Source organism: Schistocerca nitens, chromosome 3 (genome assembly GCF_023898315.1).
Source record: "Schistocerca nitens isolate TAMUIC-IGC-003100 chromosome 3, iqSchNite1.1, whole genome shotgun sequence".
Taxonomy (NCBI): Eukaryota; Metazoa; Arthropoda; class Insecta; order Orthoptera; family Acrididae; genus Schistocerca; species Schistocerca nitens.
Window position 1 is genome coordinate 884123651 of NC_064616.1, and position 15188 is coordinate 884138838.

Genomic DNA, 15188 nt, shown 5'->3' on the forward strand with positions numbered 1-15188 from the left:
TTTTGTGTGTGAAGGCTTTTTCTGGCATTGAAAGACGCCTGTGATGAATATTCATGAAATAGTTAACGATTTATTACCTTTATCTTAAATAAGTCCTCCTTGATATAACTGTAGTATTTTATCTCGAATGAAAAACAGCCCACAGTTGCAATAAATTATGTTTATTTTAAACCCTGACCATGGCTTCTGCTATAATAATGTAGCCTTCTTCAGAAGTCATACACACTAATAAATGAAAAATGTCTTAGCCCAGCGGCTGCGTCAATACCAGTAAAATAACTTCAACAGACATAAGCCTGTTTCGAGCATAAGTAAAATTACATATGGCACCGTATGTCCACTGCCCCTACCTCTGTTATTTTATAGGTGTTGACGCAGCCGCTGGGATATGATTTCTGAAGAAGGCTATATTATTATAGCAGAAACCATGATCAAGGTTTAAAATAAACATAATTTAGTGCAACTGTGGGCTGTTTTTCATTCGAGACAATTTCGTAACGGTTGTTGTTGTTGCTGCTATGATGAAAATAATGATGTAGTATTTTACTTTCATTCGACTGTCTGTACCGAAGAATAAGTGGCGATAAAAAAGTTTCCATTCGAAGGCCGTACAGATCAAAATCGGTGTACCAATCAAGAAAAAATTCCGTTAGTATTAAGGCAATCATCACACCGTCGCACCAGGTTGAAGATACCTGTTTGTTGCAACACCGTGTCCTGCTGCGTGAAGTAGCCCGTCACTGCCTGCTGCACGTCCTCGTCCGACAGGAATTATCGATCCTTCAAAGCCTTTTGCTAAGGGACCGCAGACGTTATAATCGCATGGAGAGAGATCAGGACTATAGGACGGGTGCTCAATTGTGTCCCACTTGAGTTGGCGTAAATTCTGCGTTACGGCGTTGACGATAAGGCGATGTGCGTTATCATGAAGCAGCAGCAGCAGCACCACTCGCAGCAGTTTTCCCGAACTTTCGCCTTAACTGCACACCATAATTTGTCTAGTGTTGCGCAGTGCCGGCCGGGGTGGCCGAGCGGTTCTAGGCGCTGCAGTCTGGAACCGCGCGACCGCTACGGTCGCAGGTTCGAATCCTGCCTCGGGTATGCATGTGTGTGATGTCCTTAGGTTAGTTAGGTTTAAGTAGTTCTAAGTTCTAGGGGACTGATGGTCTTAGAAGTTAAGTCCCATAGTGCTCAGAGCCATTTGAACCATTTTTTTTTTTTTTTTTTTTTTTTTTTTTTTTTTTTTTTTTTTTTTTTTTGTTGCGCAGTACCGTTTCCCAGTGATCGAGACACCAGGTTCCTTGAGGCTGGCCTTCCAAATCGACCGGCGTCTTGTGTCGAATCGCGACCAGCAGAGAACCTGGCGCACCGTTCCACGTCATTATGCCCATGCACATCCACGGTCCTCCGATGGATGTCTACCGGCGTCCTTTATTCGGCTGCCAAGGAAAGGCTAGCAGCACGTTGGTCCTCTTTGCACGCGTTTGGTAATAACGTCGCCATAATTCAAGTATCAGCATTCGCCGCTCACACGTCGGAGACACATGAATGCCACACTAATCCTCCCTTGCCTACATGTCTGTGCTTATGTATCCGCATCGGAGTCGTGATACGTTGATTATACCCTGCTGCAACGCCATCAGACGGAAACTTTTTAATCGTCGCATATAGTTTTACACCGTGCAATAACGGAAGGCCCTCTTAGATTCCGTGCCACGAAGTTCAGAGACATTTGGGTGCAGTGTATGTCGACGTGACACCTTACGGCATTCATGATGTATAATTCTGTAATCGTAAAAAAATGAGTATTGGTTTGTACGTAGTTAATGGTACAAAATTCCTTTCATTCACGTGTACCCTCTTTCTTGCAGTTTTTGAGAAATGTTAGTTTTAATATATAAGAAACTATTAGCCTCGACTGCGGTAATGAAACCAACCTTTACCTAGGTTTCAGCCCAAATAACTGAGCCTTCTTCAGAAGATATACCTGAATCTATAATTTGTCTAAGAGGGCATGGTCAAGAAAAAAACCTAAAACAGCCTGAATAGGCGTAGTCACATTTGTAGACCATGCCCTCTTAGATAAATTATAGATTCAGGTGTACCTTCTGAAGAAGGCTCAATTATTTGGGGTGAAACCTGGGTAAAGGTTGCCTTCATTACCGCAGTCGAGGCTGATAGTTTCTTATATATTAGACTATCACAATTGCATGACTGGGCTGCAATGTTGAAAGTGCAAATGTCAGTTTACTTTAATTACTGTGTTTTTGTTTGACGTCTATTCACATCCTATTTTCCTCTTCATTTTGTGCATCTTCTAAACCACTCAGCATTCTTTCGAGCTCGCTGAGATTCAGAACAGAAAATTTTCCACAGAGGATGAGAAGATTAGGTTGGAGGTCAAACACACAATGACACCCATATTACGCGCATTTAATATGTAGCCTTAAAAATGAAGCGCGAATCAGTTAACGTCAGTACTTACCAAATGTTAAGTTGAAATGTTCTTGCTTTCAGTGTTAAATTCTGGGACAAGCGGTGTGAGTGCTAACGTATCATCAGAGCTGCTTCATTGCGGAGCAGACTTTTGTCCAGGAAGTGGCGAAACTGAAACCAATCCAAATCTGGCACGTCCAGATGAAGACAAAATCAGTATTATAATGTATATATACATCGGCTGCATAGTTCTCGCAGCGCTGATTATTCTCCTTGGAATTGATCAACATGAGAGGTATGTAACATCAAGTGGCACCCAGTACTTCAACACGCAGGTCCTAACACTGTTTACAGCCTTTGTGGAGCAATATACTTGTTGTAGCCTTGTTTCATCAACAAAGGAAATAAAATTTTATAATTCGTCTTTTGTAACAATCAAGTGAGATATAACATCCGTAACTACAAAAAAAATGCAACGTAGTATTAAATTTTACCATGCTTCTTATAAGCAATTAACTGTACTATATTCGCAATAGTTTTATGTTTTCTTGTCCCTATTTACGATAATTTTGGTATGGTGTCACTAACTAAAATAGTTTTGTCTCAGATGACAATTATTTCAAAGTACTGTAAAACGGATAAGTTAGATTGTGAGGCGTCATTCATTAGTTAGTTGGTTATATTTCTAATGTTTATGAAAATACTCGACGTATTAAGTTATTCATTTCTCAAAAATATTTATTTAGTTTGATATCAGTCTCAGCTGATTTATGGTCCAGAGACTTTTAATGATCTTTTACAGGTACGAACAGAAAAGCGTTTGGTCTCAGGTGACAGCAACCTTGAGACTTCATGTAGATCGGAAGATGCTTCTGATTTTGCCTATCTCCCTATGGCTTGGAATTGATTATGCATTTGTTGAAGCTGAGTATTCTGCAGTAAGTACCATAGTTTCAGTATTTTATACTTCATACTTTTGTTAAACTATTGATCTCTTATATAGCCGGCCGGAGTGGCCGTGCGGTTCTGGCGCTACAGTCTGGAGCCGAGCGGCCGCTACGGTCGCAGGTTCGAATCCAACCTCGGGCATGGATGTGTGTGATGTCCTTAGGTTAGTTAGCTTTAATTAGTTCTAAGTTCTAGGCAACTGATGACCACAGAAGTTAAGTCGCATAGTGCTCAGAGCCATTTGATCTCTTATATAAATCTTCAGACGGCATTGGTATCTCGTGTATTTTTGTTTAAAATAAGTCCGTATTTAAATATCTTAAACTGAAAAAAAAAATCGTGATTCTAAGTTGTATAAATTTGCTTCAGCAAGGGGGAAGAGGGATGTTATCGCTTGATTTATTTAAGAAATCCACTCTGACGGTTGAATAATGATGGGAGATCTTTCATTTTTTTTCTTCTGGTGATAGAGATGTGGTTTAAATTAAGAGTCGCTTGTACAAACTCGCTGCCATAGTCTCAGTGACTAGGCAGGCATTGTGTTTAATTGTAGGCATCGATTTCAGAGCTGATTCAGGGCGTGCAAAATCTCGCAGTGCATACAACCTCTCGTATTCAAGAAAAAAAGGCATTCAATTTCACGTCCTGCAGTGCTAATGTAGTATCTACCTAATTTTCCTAAATCACTCGAGGTGAATACAGAGAAGCCCAATTGCTTTTCCCATTCTTGGATAATTTAGCTGATTCTCACTCTCTAATAAACTCGACTTCGAGAAGATGCTATACTCGAACTTTCATTCCTTCATTGCTAATTCAGGTTCGTCCTGATTTTTATCAAATCACTTCAGAGTGATACTAAAATACCTTTTTTCCATGACTTTCACAAAATGTCTATTCCTCAGTCTTTGCTGAACAACTCTGTTCTCCTCACACCCAACGAATATCACATCCTAACAAACAAGAAGGGTTTTCTTCTACATTTACATACATATTCCGCTAGCCACCAAGCGGCGTGTGGCGGAGGGCACAATTCGCGCCAAAGTCCTATTCCCCCCTCCCCATCCCCCTCCCCCTCCCCTGTTCCACTCGCGGATCGCGCGAGAGAAAAACGACTGTCTGAACGTCTCAGTACGAGCTCTATTGTCCCTCATCTTTGAATGGAGATCATTGCGCGATTTGAAGGTTGGTGGTAATAATATATGCTCTACATCCTCGGCGAAGATCGGATTTCGGAATTTAGTGAGAAGCCCTTTGTTTGTGTTATAAGTCTCAATTTTCATTTATAATAAACAAAACTCTTTATTTTTTTCAGATTATCTTTTGCTACGCTTCATTGATTATCGAGTGTCATCAAACGTTTGGTAATGCTTTTACTCAACGTCATAAGCAATTACTCTGATACTTGGCAGGGAGAATGCGGTCAAAATCAACAGTGTTCGGTGTTCGGTATTGGTGTTCTCTTCTGTGAGCGCAAAGGTGAAAAAAATTCTAGATAATTTCAGAGGCAGAAACAGCGAGCCAACGTGTATCGCCCACCGTTGCCAGCTTTTAGGAGAGATAACAGATAGGTCACGTGCCGAATGACGGAGGCAGAGCGCAAGCAAATTATCTGCCTAGCAATTGAATTAAGTTAATGGAAATGAGTGGAATCAGGGTAGATGGAATCAATGAAATGTACGGATGACAGGTAAATACGTTCAGAAACGGCGGACACGTAATGTAATTAATTCCTGAACAGATAACATTTGAAGAGTGGAAATGGAAAAAATCATCGTGATATTTTTTTTTTTTTTTTTTTTTTTTTACAAATCGCGTTTTCAGAGCTATCGCGTTCTCCGAACTCTGCCACATGTCCCTAGATTTAATGCATATGTCAAACCAGGGAAAAATACATTCGACGTGCGTCAGTAGGTGATGCACGCACTTTGTATCAAGTAGTGCTTTCCTTTGGAATTACAAAATTTAAAAGATATGAGAAGTGGTTTTTGTTGACTACTAGTTAAAAACTTATTACTGTATTTCTGTATTATGAAAAATAAAACGAAGAGCCTCAGAATTAGTGGCATTTGTAACAAAAACTTTCTTCTTGCTATTTTGTCGAAAACTGACATTTTTGAGACTGATGCTGTGTACAAAATACAAACAGATTCATGCAAAGAAGAAAACAATAATTAGTCACTGTTTTAACGCTATTTATTTAAACAAATAGCGCTGTTACCTGTTTAGAAATGACAGGTACGGAAACAACACCAGACTTTATATAAATGTGAACAGTCGTCTGAAGAATGACCTGACGGTTTGGATCCGGTAATAGCACTATTTATGTAAATAAATAGCATTGTTAACAGGGGCTTGCTGCTGTTCCCTTCTTTCCAGCTATCAACTTGTAAAAAATTTCTTATTGGCACTCAGTAACACTGTTTCTTGGTATGGCAAATAGAATGTTCTTAATAAAGCATTTATATTCTAATTTTTGTAATTATTTTTTGTGGTAATGCAGCGAAAAACATAAATCTGTGGTATCAGACTATCTTCCAAATTTTTGGATACAAATCTGTTGTACAGAGATACTGTTTCTTCATTCACCTGACGAATGTCAGATTTGGCATTTCCACTCTTCATTTAATATCACTGAGTTTGACTGTCTTCATCCTCATTGATTCCACGCACCTCAGTACAGTGAGCGTAATTCATCTGATATACGTCCCTGTGGCAGGATACCCACGGTTTTCCAGCAGATCTGTTCCCAATGTCTGCAAGTGATACGTTCCCCACATACACCATGGGAGGATTTCTGATTGTACTGTTCAGAAATAATAGGGGAAAACATCAGTGACACTAACAATTTGTGTCAGGCCTAGAGGTGTACCCAGATGGGCTAATAGTTTAGGTGACTGCTACCGATAAGAAGAGATCCAGGTTTGAATCCCTGCCTGGCAAAAATTTCATTTGTGACGGCGTATTTTTATGTCTCTCTTTTCCATACTACATCATGTACCAACTTAGTTACGTGTATACTATTGTGCCAGCCCTTCGGAACACCTGACTCAACGTAAATCTACTAATTCGAGCCTCTAAAACATAAACAGGACGCAGAGTACCTCTCCAAACACTCGATAGTCGCACTCCTGTAGAGTGTTTCTGTTCAGATTCAGAGTACAGTGTTTCCATTAACATTGTCATGTAGCAGTTCCAGAAGACATTAATGTGAATAACATAGAAAATGGCTGCCTTTCTTGCAGGACTTCAATTCTGATGAACAATTACGGGATTAGCTTGGAAAATAAATTACAGCTAGTTCAGCATCTCCCACGACTTTATTTGAACTGCCTATCCTTTATGGTTAAAATCACACAAAATCTGAAGACTCATTGGGCGGATGATTCTAGAATAACAGATAAACTTGACAAAAGACTGCTACACCCAATGGCGAACAAACGACATAAGAAAAATCCCTGTAAGCCTCTCATTATTGTTAAGAAAGTTATGCGTTTTAATAGCTGATATCGTCAAGTTCAATTTCAAGGATATTCTGTGTGCAGGATTACCTACGAAAGGATTATTTAACTGCTCGTGTTGCTATAGTTAGCTACTCAAACGAAATTTCTTGCAATTACGACTTGAGATTGTTACCTTGTCCTGATTTGTATTTTCCTCGAGTTTTCCGAGTAATCTAAAACGAAATCAGGGATGGATCATAGTGGGTGTACGTAGCGCAATTCTTTCTATTATTATTATTATTACTATTATTATTATTATCATTTTATTACTACTATTTCTGCTGTTATTGTTGTTCACACAACACTTTTCTCGTCATCTTCTTGTTCGTATTGATCGACTGGGATCACCCAACAGATTCAGCCCCTCTACATACCGTGTTGTTTCCTTTTTTTCCAGTACTGCATCCTCTCCATACCGCCTTTTGCTTTTTGTGTCAATGTTGTTGTCTTAATTTTTCCTCCGGTGGTAGTCTTCCAAATCAGAGTCTTAGTTGTGAAAACGTTCTTATATATTGTTAATGATCACTTGATGCCATTTGCTTCAAGTTCAGTCGCTATTTCTATGATACGTGCTATCGGCGACTTCTCTTCGCAGAACTACAGCGATATTTCAGTTTTAGCGTGTCCTCTTCCATTCGTTATACACCACTGGCCATTAAAATGGCTACACCAAGAAGAAATGCAGATGATAAACGGGTATTCATTGGACAAATATATTATATTAGAACTGACATGTGATTACATTTTCACGCAATTTGGGTGCATAGATCCAGAGAAATCAATACCCAGAACAACCACCTCTGCCCGTAATAACGGCCTTGATACGCCTGGTCATTGAGTCAAACATAGCTTGGATGTCGTGTACAGGTACAGCTGCCCATACAGCTTCAACACGATACCACAGTTCACCAAGAGTAGTGACTGGCGTAATGTGACGAGCCAGTTGCTCGGCTACCATTGACCAGACGTTTTCAATTGGTGAGAGATCTGGAGAATGTGCTGGCCAGGGCAGCAGTCGAATATTTTCTGTATCCAGAAAGTCCCGTACAGGACCTGCAACATGCGGTCGTGCATTATACTGCTGAAATGTAGGGTTTCGCAGGGATCGAATGAAGGGTAGAGCCACGGGTCGTAACACATCTGAAATGTAACATCCATTGTTTAAAGTGCCGTCAATGCGAACAAGAGATGACCAAGAGGTGTAACCAATGGCATCCCATACCATTACGCCGGGTGATACGCCAGTATGGCGATGACGAATACACGCTTCCTGTGGTGTCACCGCTAGACACCACACTTGCTAGGTGGTAACTTAAATCGGCCGCGGTCCTGTAGTACATGTCGGACCCGCGTGTCGCCACTGTGTAATCGCAAACCTAGCGCCACCACATGGCAGGTCACAAGACACGGACTAGACCTCGCCCCAGTTGTACGGACTACATAGCTTGCGACCAGACGTACGAAGCTTTCCTCTCATTTGCCGAGAGACAGATTGAATAGCCTTCAGCTTAGTCCATAGCTACTACTTAGCAAGGCGCCATTTGTATCAGTGCTTATAGCGTACTAATATTCAAGAGAGATGTATTCCAACAAGAGAATAAAGATAAGTATTAAACGCATCTACGTACTTTTCCTCTTATTCATTAATAAGTCTCATGTTCCAGAACTTCAAGCCCGTCTGCGTTAGTTTAGCGTGCACCTAGCTACCTCATTGTGTCTATGCTGTAGGAACTAGACACAACACTTCCAATGTACGATCACTGGGATGTCGCCAAACACGGATGCGACCATCATGATGCTGTAAACAGAACCTGGATTCATCCGAAAAACTGACGTTTTGCCATTCGTGCACTCAGGTTCTTCGTTGAGTACACCATCGCAGGCGCTCTTGTCTGTGAAGCAGCGTCAAGGATAACCGCAGCCATGGTCTTCGAGTTGATAGTCCATGCTGCTGCAAACGTCGTCGAACTGTTCGTGCAGATGGTCGTTGTCTTACAAAACGTCCCCATCTGTTGACTCAGGGATCGAGACGGGGCTGCACGATCCGTTACAGCCATTCGGATGAGATGCCTGTCATTTCGACTGCTCGTGATACGAGGCCGTTGGGATCCAGCACGGCGTTCCGTATTATCCTCCTGAACCCACCGATTCGATATTCTGCTAACAGTCATTGGATCTCGACCAACGCGAGCAGCAATGTCGCAATACGATAAACTGCAATCGCGATAGGCTACAATCCGTCCTTTATCAAAGTCGGAAACGGGATGGTACGCATTTCTCTTCCTTACACGAGGCACCACAACAACGTTTCACCATGCAACGCCGGTCAACTGCTGTTTGTGTATGAGAAATCGGTTGGAATCTTCCCTCATGTCAGCCCGTTGTAGGTGTCGCCCCGGCGCCAACCTTGTGTGAATGCTCTGAAAAGCTAATCATTTGCATATCACAGCATCTTCTTCCTGTCGGTTAAATTTCGCGTCTGTAGCACGTCATCTTCGTGGTGTAGCAATTTTAATGGCCAGTAGTGTAGATGTCCAAAGAAAAAGAAAAGAGTAATCTACACATTGCCATTTCCTTCAATATTTTATACTGTATAGACAGGACGTTTCATAACATCTCTTACGGGCTTCTAGAGCATGTAGAGGGGACTTAGGAGTCAGGTTTTGATAAGGAACTCGTGTCCGGAGATATACCGTTTGGATGTAAATGACTTTGAAGATCGTATCACTTTTAAATCTCCCGCTACGCGGTACGACACAGCGGAGGCAACGAGCTCTGCCCTGGGTGCCCTATAGGAGCGTGGACAATATTTCGAGGACTCGACGCCTCGTTATGTCTAACGAGATGGACATCCTCTTCGAAGTGGAGACTGCGGCTCGTCCGTGGAGCACCACAGTCAACCGTCCTAGTTGCAAATGTGCCACTTGCTCGGAACCGTTGTTGTCGTCGTACGAACATGGTATATGACGTCATTGTTTGAACAGGGAGTGACGATGGTGCCCTCTTCACAGTTTGTGTGCGAGAGATTTAATAGTAATCTAACCTTTGAACTTATTTTACTAGCGACTTTACATTTACAGATATGGGTTCCTTACCAAAGCCTTGTCTGCTAAATTCCTTCTAAAACCACTAGAAGCCTGCAATACCAATTGTGAAACGCACTGTATAAAACTCCTCATTGCGTCTTATTATTTAATCCTGTTTTGTTTGTATTGCGCCCATTAATTTTCTAACGATCCGTCTTTCGAGTATCTCTGGTCCGTCCAGCTTGTAGTTCAGTGTTCAGCATTCACCTGCATGCAAACATTCCGGATTGAACATCGTAGTTCCATATTAATAGATAAACACTAGCTGTAAAGTTTTTAGTTAACCGTTGCTATCCCGATTTTGTAACTGTTACGTCCATTCTAGAGCGCTCTAATCCATTCTGTTTCCTCCAAAATATTTAAACATACTAACTCTTTCTGTCTTACTTGTCGGTTTTTCTACATATATTGGTGCATTTTTAAAAAAAAAATTGTCATGAATTTAGTTTTTTCAGTTGAAATTCTGAGATAGGTTCCTCGAATTTTCGCTAAAAGATATACTTCAGGTATTGCTACCGTTAGATTCGCTGAAAGTACTGGAAAGACGGTTACAGATGGTAGAAAGTTGAGAGTGATTTCATTCGATTTCCTCCGTAGAATAATTGCTTCAATTCTACGATTTTTGAGTTCCAAATTCCGGACCCATACACTTTTTTCTAAAACACACTTAAACAGTAAATATTATAATCGATCCCCTTGTCTTTTTATTTTTAATGGAGCAGATATTTCGACCTTAAATTATTTTGAATTTGTTAATGCAGCACGCCTTATTTTGCTAATTAAATTTAGACTCCGAATTTTGTATTGTCTCTCTAGATCATAAGAAATGTTTGCTCCGTTATAGATAATAATAGGCACATATAAATATAACCAAGAGAAACTTTAAAATATATACATATATGTGGAAAAAAAAACAATGACCACCACTCACTCGACGATTGGCGAGTCACGCATATACCAGTTTGGGCAATGTATAATTGTGAAGTAATAATAGGCAGATAACTGAGTATAGTTGCAGTCAGTCGGCAAATCTCGAGTTCTTCCGAAGATTCCAATAACATATCTAGTAATATAAGGTGGAAGTTATTCGTTGAGAACTTGAATTAATTCCTTTTATTTTTCTGTTTTCATTTGATTACATTTTGAATTGTTTTACTTCTACATCAGCATTAAAAACAGTTGCTGGTAATGTAATTTATACACAGGGTGTCCCACAGATGTTGCGACAAGCTTCTAGGGGAGGTCGGGCACATTATAGGAATTGAGAAGTGTGGTAAACGACGTCGTACACAGCACGTAGGGGCATTTCATGCAAAACGTTGTAAAAAAATTAGTATTTGGTATTTTCTGTACTGTGAGACCCTATAGAACATATTTGTAGGGCAATAATGTATTTACACATTTTGTAAAATGAAATAAAACAAAATTATAGTATTTGCATTAGATTTTTTATTTCTTAGCTGCAATACTATATATTATTCAGACGATATCTCCGAGTCTTGTTCATCTGACAATGAGCAATCTGTTTTTATTGGGAACACCTCTTCATTAGCATTTTCAGTTTGGGGGACTTGCCTAATCCTTCGTTCGCTTGAGAGTAGAAAATGTAATATTTCTTTTTATAAAGTTTTGCTGATTTTCTTTGGCTTTGGTCTTACACCCGCTATTAATGTATCAGATATCAGTAGTGGCCTGTTTATTACGTGCAGACCGCATTCTGCTCGTGAGAATTTCCTGGCAAATGCTTGTCTGCACAGACGAAAGTATTTATTGGGGGCCTCGGCTGGTTCTTCTGATAAACTACCTACTGGTAAGGGAGCACATTCAGTGATAGTGGGGCCATGCACCAGAATCTTGTCTATTGTGGGAGACGTAAGATGCCATGGACATCATATGGCTCTGAGCACTATGGGACTTAACATCTGTGTTCATCAGTCTCCTAGAACTTAGAACTACTTAAACCTAATTAACCTAACGACATCACACACATCGATGCCCAAGGCAGGATTCGAACCTGCGACCGTAGCGGTCACGCGGTTCCAGACTGAAGCGCCTAGAACCGCACGGCCACACCGGCCGGCCCATGGACATCAGTCAACATACAATCTTGCTGTTTCAACAATATAAGCAGAAAATTTGTCTACGTCTATCTTCTGTCCACTGGAAGTATCTTCTAGAATAACGCTGAATCGATAGATGAGCTATTTCTGATGATGTTTCAGGTCTGTAAAAATATTTTTCTGGCATTTCCGTCATTACAACTTTCATAGCCTCGCTTGGGAACATCTACAATTAATTCCATCGATTTCTAAACATTTCTTGCGTGCCTTTTTTCCCCTTTTGAACAAGTTTCTTTTCCTCTTTTGAACGGATCTGCCACTTTTTGACGTTTATTTTATAAGACAACTGCAATAAAAATTAGAAAAAATCTAATTCGGGCGTAGAGTATAGACAGGCCGAACTGAAGAGTTTCTGTATTTACTACTTTCGTTTCAGACAAGTCATTCAAGTCTTCTGAGGTAGCCTTGCTAATGTGGCATCTCATTGTCTACACTGTCTCTGTTCCTGTATTGCAGACCTTTGCACCTGCTACAGTCATTAGCAATGTGTGTGTAATTGATAAATCACTCTCTGTTTTTGTAATGTTTGTTTCTTGTAATGTTTCAATTTGCCTGTTGATACAGCCGATTTCTTTATTTGTAACATGAATAGTTTCATGAATATATCTAATTCTTATTGGTATGCAATAGCGATGGGTTGATGCTGTAGGACTTTTCCAAACAATTAGGTCTTCATTTGTGCGACTATTAAGTTGCAGAGGCACTAAAGATGACTGAAATATGTTCGCATGGATATTTGCAAATTTTTGTTTAAACTGTATTTGCTGTGAACCATCATAACCTATTTATAGACAAGTTCCAACGCATTTTTGTCGTCATTTGTAAGTTCATTTAAAAACTCTTCTAACAAGGGAACCTTCCCATCGCACCCCCCTCAGATGTAGTTATAAGTTGGCACAGTTGATAGACCTTGAAAAACTGAACACAGATCAATCGAGAAAACAGGAAGAAGTTGTGTGGAACTATGAAAAAAATAAGCAAAATATATGAACTGAGAAGTTTATGCACAACATAAGCAACATCAAGGAGAAAGTGATCTCACGAGTGCCGTGGTCCCGTGATTGGCGTGAGCAGCTGCGGAATGAGAGGTCTTTGGTTGAAGTCTCCCTCAAGTGAAAATTTTAATTTTTTATTTTCAGATAATTATTATCTGTCCGTCCGATGCGAGATAACTGCGCCGTAGTATGGGGACGCTACACCTAAACAAACTTCGAAACACACGACGTCAGTCGACTACAATGCACGGAAGAGAGAGTATTCCTCCTGACGAGGCTCCCTGGCTGGCAGTTGACTGTTCGCTACTTTGGACGAGAGTGCATTAAATACGTGAGATGTATTCCGTGGACAATATGAATCCAGCATATATAGCGGACGGACGGACAGATAATAATTGTCTGAAAATAAAAAATTAAAATTTTCATCCGAGCGAAGACTTGAACCACGGACCTCTTGCTCCGCAGCTGCTCACGCTAACCACGGGACCACGGGAATCTTGAGCACATGTTATCCTTGATGTTAAATATGCTGCGCATGGACTACTCAGTTTGTATATTTTGCTTATTTTTTTCATAGTTCCACATAACTTCTTCCTGTTTTCTCGATTGATCTGTGTTCAGTTTTTCAAGGCCTATCCACTTTGCCAACTTATAACTAAATCTGAGGGGGGTGCGATGGGGAGGTTCCCTTGTAAGTATAATATTAATCGCTCACATGTGTGATTAAGCAGGGATTGAAGTTGAATATCCAAACATATGGCAGTCACCTAATAGGATTCAGTCACAGGGCCACATTGCTTTTTAACCTCTTGAAGGGTACTGTAACAAGGATAGACCCTCTTATCAGTTGTTGGTATTATTTCGTATTGTTTCCCTGTCAGTGAGGCTTCCACAAAGACTGACAAGGTTTCGATATGTAAAAGCCCTCTTTGTCTTAAGTCTCTACGGCTCCGATCTAATGCTTGTCCATATTTTGCTCCTCGTATAGGCGATGAAGTAATACCTTTAACCACTTTGGAATTCTCAACATTTCCAGATTCACGGAGCTTCTTTTGACTGGCATGCGTTAATTTTGTGCCTCGAAAACTGTTTCTCAATCACTGTGTCTTAAGTCTTTTACTGCGTTCGTTTAACTCTGCGAACGACTTTGATGGTATACAAATTCGAGTTTTACAACATGGAATTTTTACGGTCCTTTGAAGCCAATACGGATATTTTTTAAGAAGCTACTTTCAACTTTGCGTGAATCAAGCCATCGTTTCGTTAATTGTGACTTTATACAAGACGGTATATGCTTAAAACCTTTCCTTTCTTCAGCAGGGACGGTAGGATCTGATATACAATTTTCCATAAAGTCCAATTTTTTCCACAAGCTCTTTTTCGGAACATTTCGTCATAAGATTATAGAGGCCTTTTCTTGTCGTAATTTTGACTTACGAAGGACCTAGGATAAAAACAAAATGCTTTCATAATTCATTTCGGATACGACGTTTTATTATATTTGCAACACATTAACGTAAAACAATCGTACCACATCAAACTGTGGTATTCGGCGGCTACTTCTTTAAATTTCCAGTAGAGGAGTAATTTTTCTATCACCCTGTATTTACAATTATGCAGGGAAACACCATGAACTACTCGTATAACAAAAAGAATGATACTAGTAAAAGTAGTAAGTAATAGGAATGAAAATAATTATAAATAACGGTCTGTACCCGGATGTTCGGAATGCATATTGCTCTTGACCACACTTCAGTTAAAAAAAGAAAAGACAAACACTTTGACACATTCAAAAACGCAGAGTGGTTTCAAGCCATTAGAGAAGCTTGAGATGCACTGCAAACGACACGTAAATATAGATGCACTGCAAACTACACTCTACCTCTTATCAGTGCACAATAAGCAAATGACACCCTGCTTTTCATCAGTATCCCATGTATCAGACTTTCGCTGGAAGTTATGATTTCCGGGAATTACTCGCCTTTGAACAGGGGAATTTTAGACAGCTTCTAGGGCGAAATACCCCTTTGTGCGCCGCTACAAGGTGCTATACACGAGAGTACTGGATGGGAACGTGATGATTTGCTGTTTCGAGCACTAACC

At 40.3% G+C, this 15188-nt stretch overlaps 1 protein-coding gene across 5 annotated transcripts in view; it reads left to right on the forward strand.

Annotated features, from left to right (window-relative positions):
- Positions 1-15188, forward strand: part of LOC126249805 (UNC93-like protein) — a 448375-nt gene that overhangs the window by 352666 nt on the left and 80521 nt on the right. For all 5 annotated transcript variants that reach the window (XM_049951504.1, XM_049951499.1, XM_049951502.1 and 2 more), the window contains 2 exons: positions 2518-2731; positions 3239-3374. In XM_049951504.1, coding sequence (XP_049807461.1) covers positions 2518-2731; positions 3239-3374 — 350 coding nt within the window. The remainder of the gene's footprint in view (positions 1-2517; positions 2732-3238; positions 3375-15188) is intronic.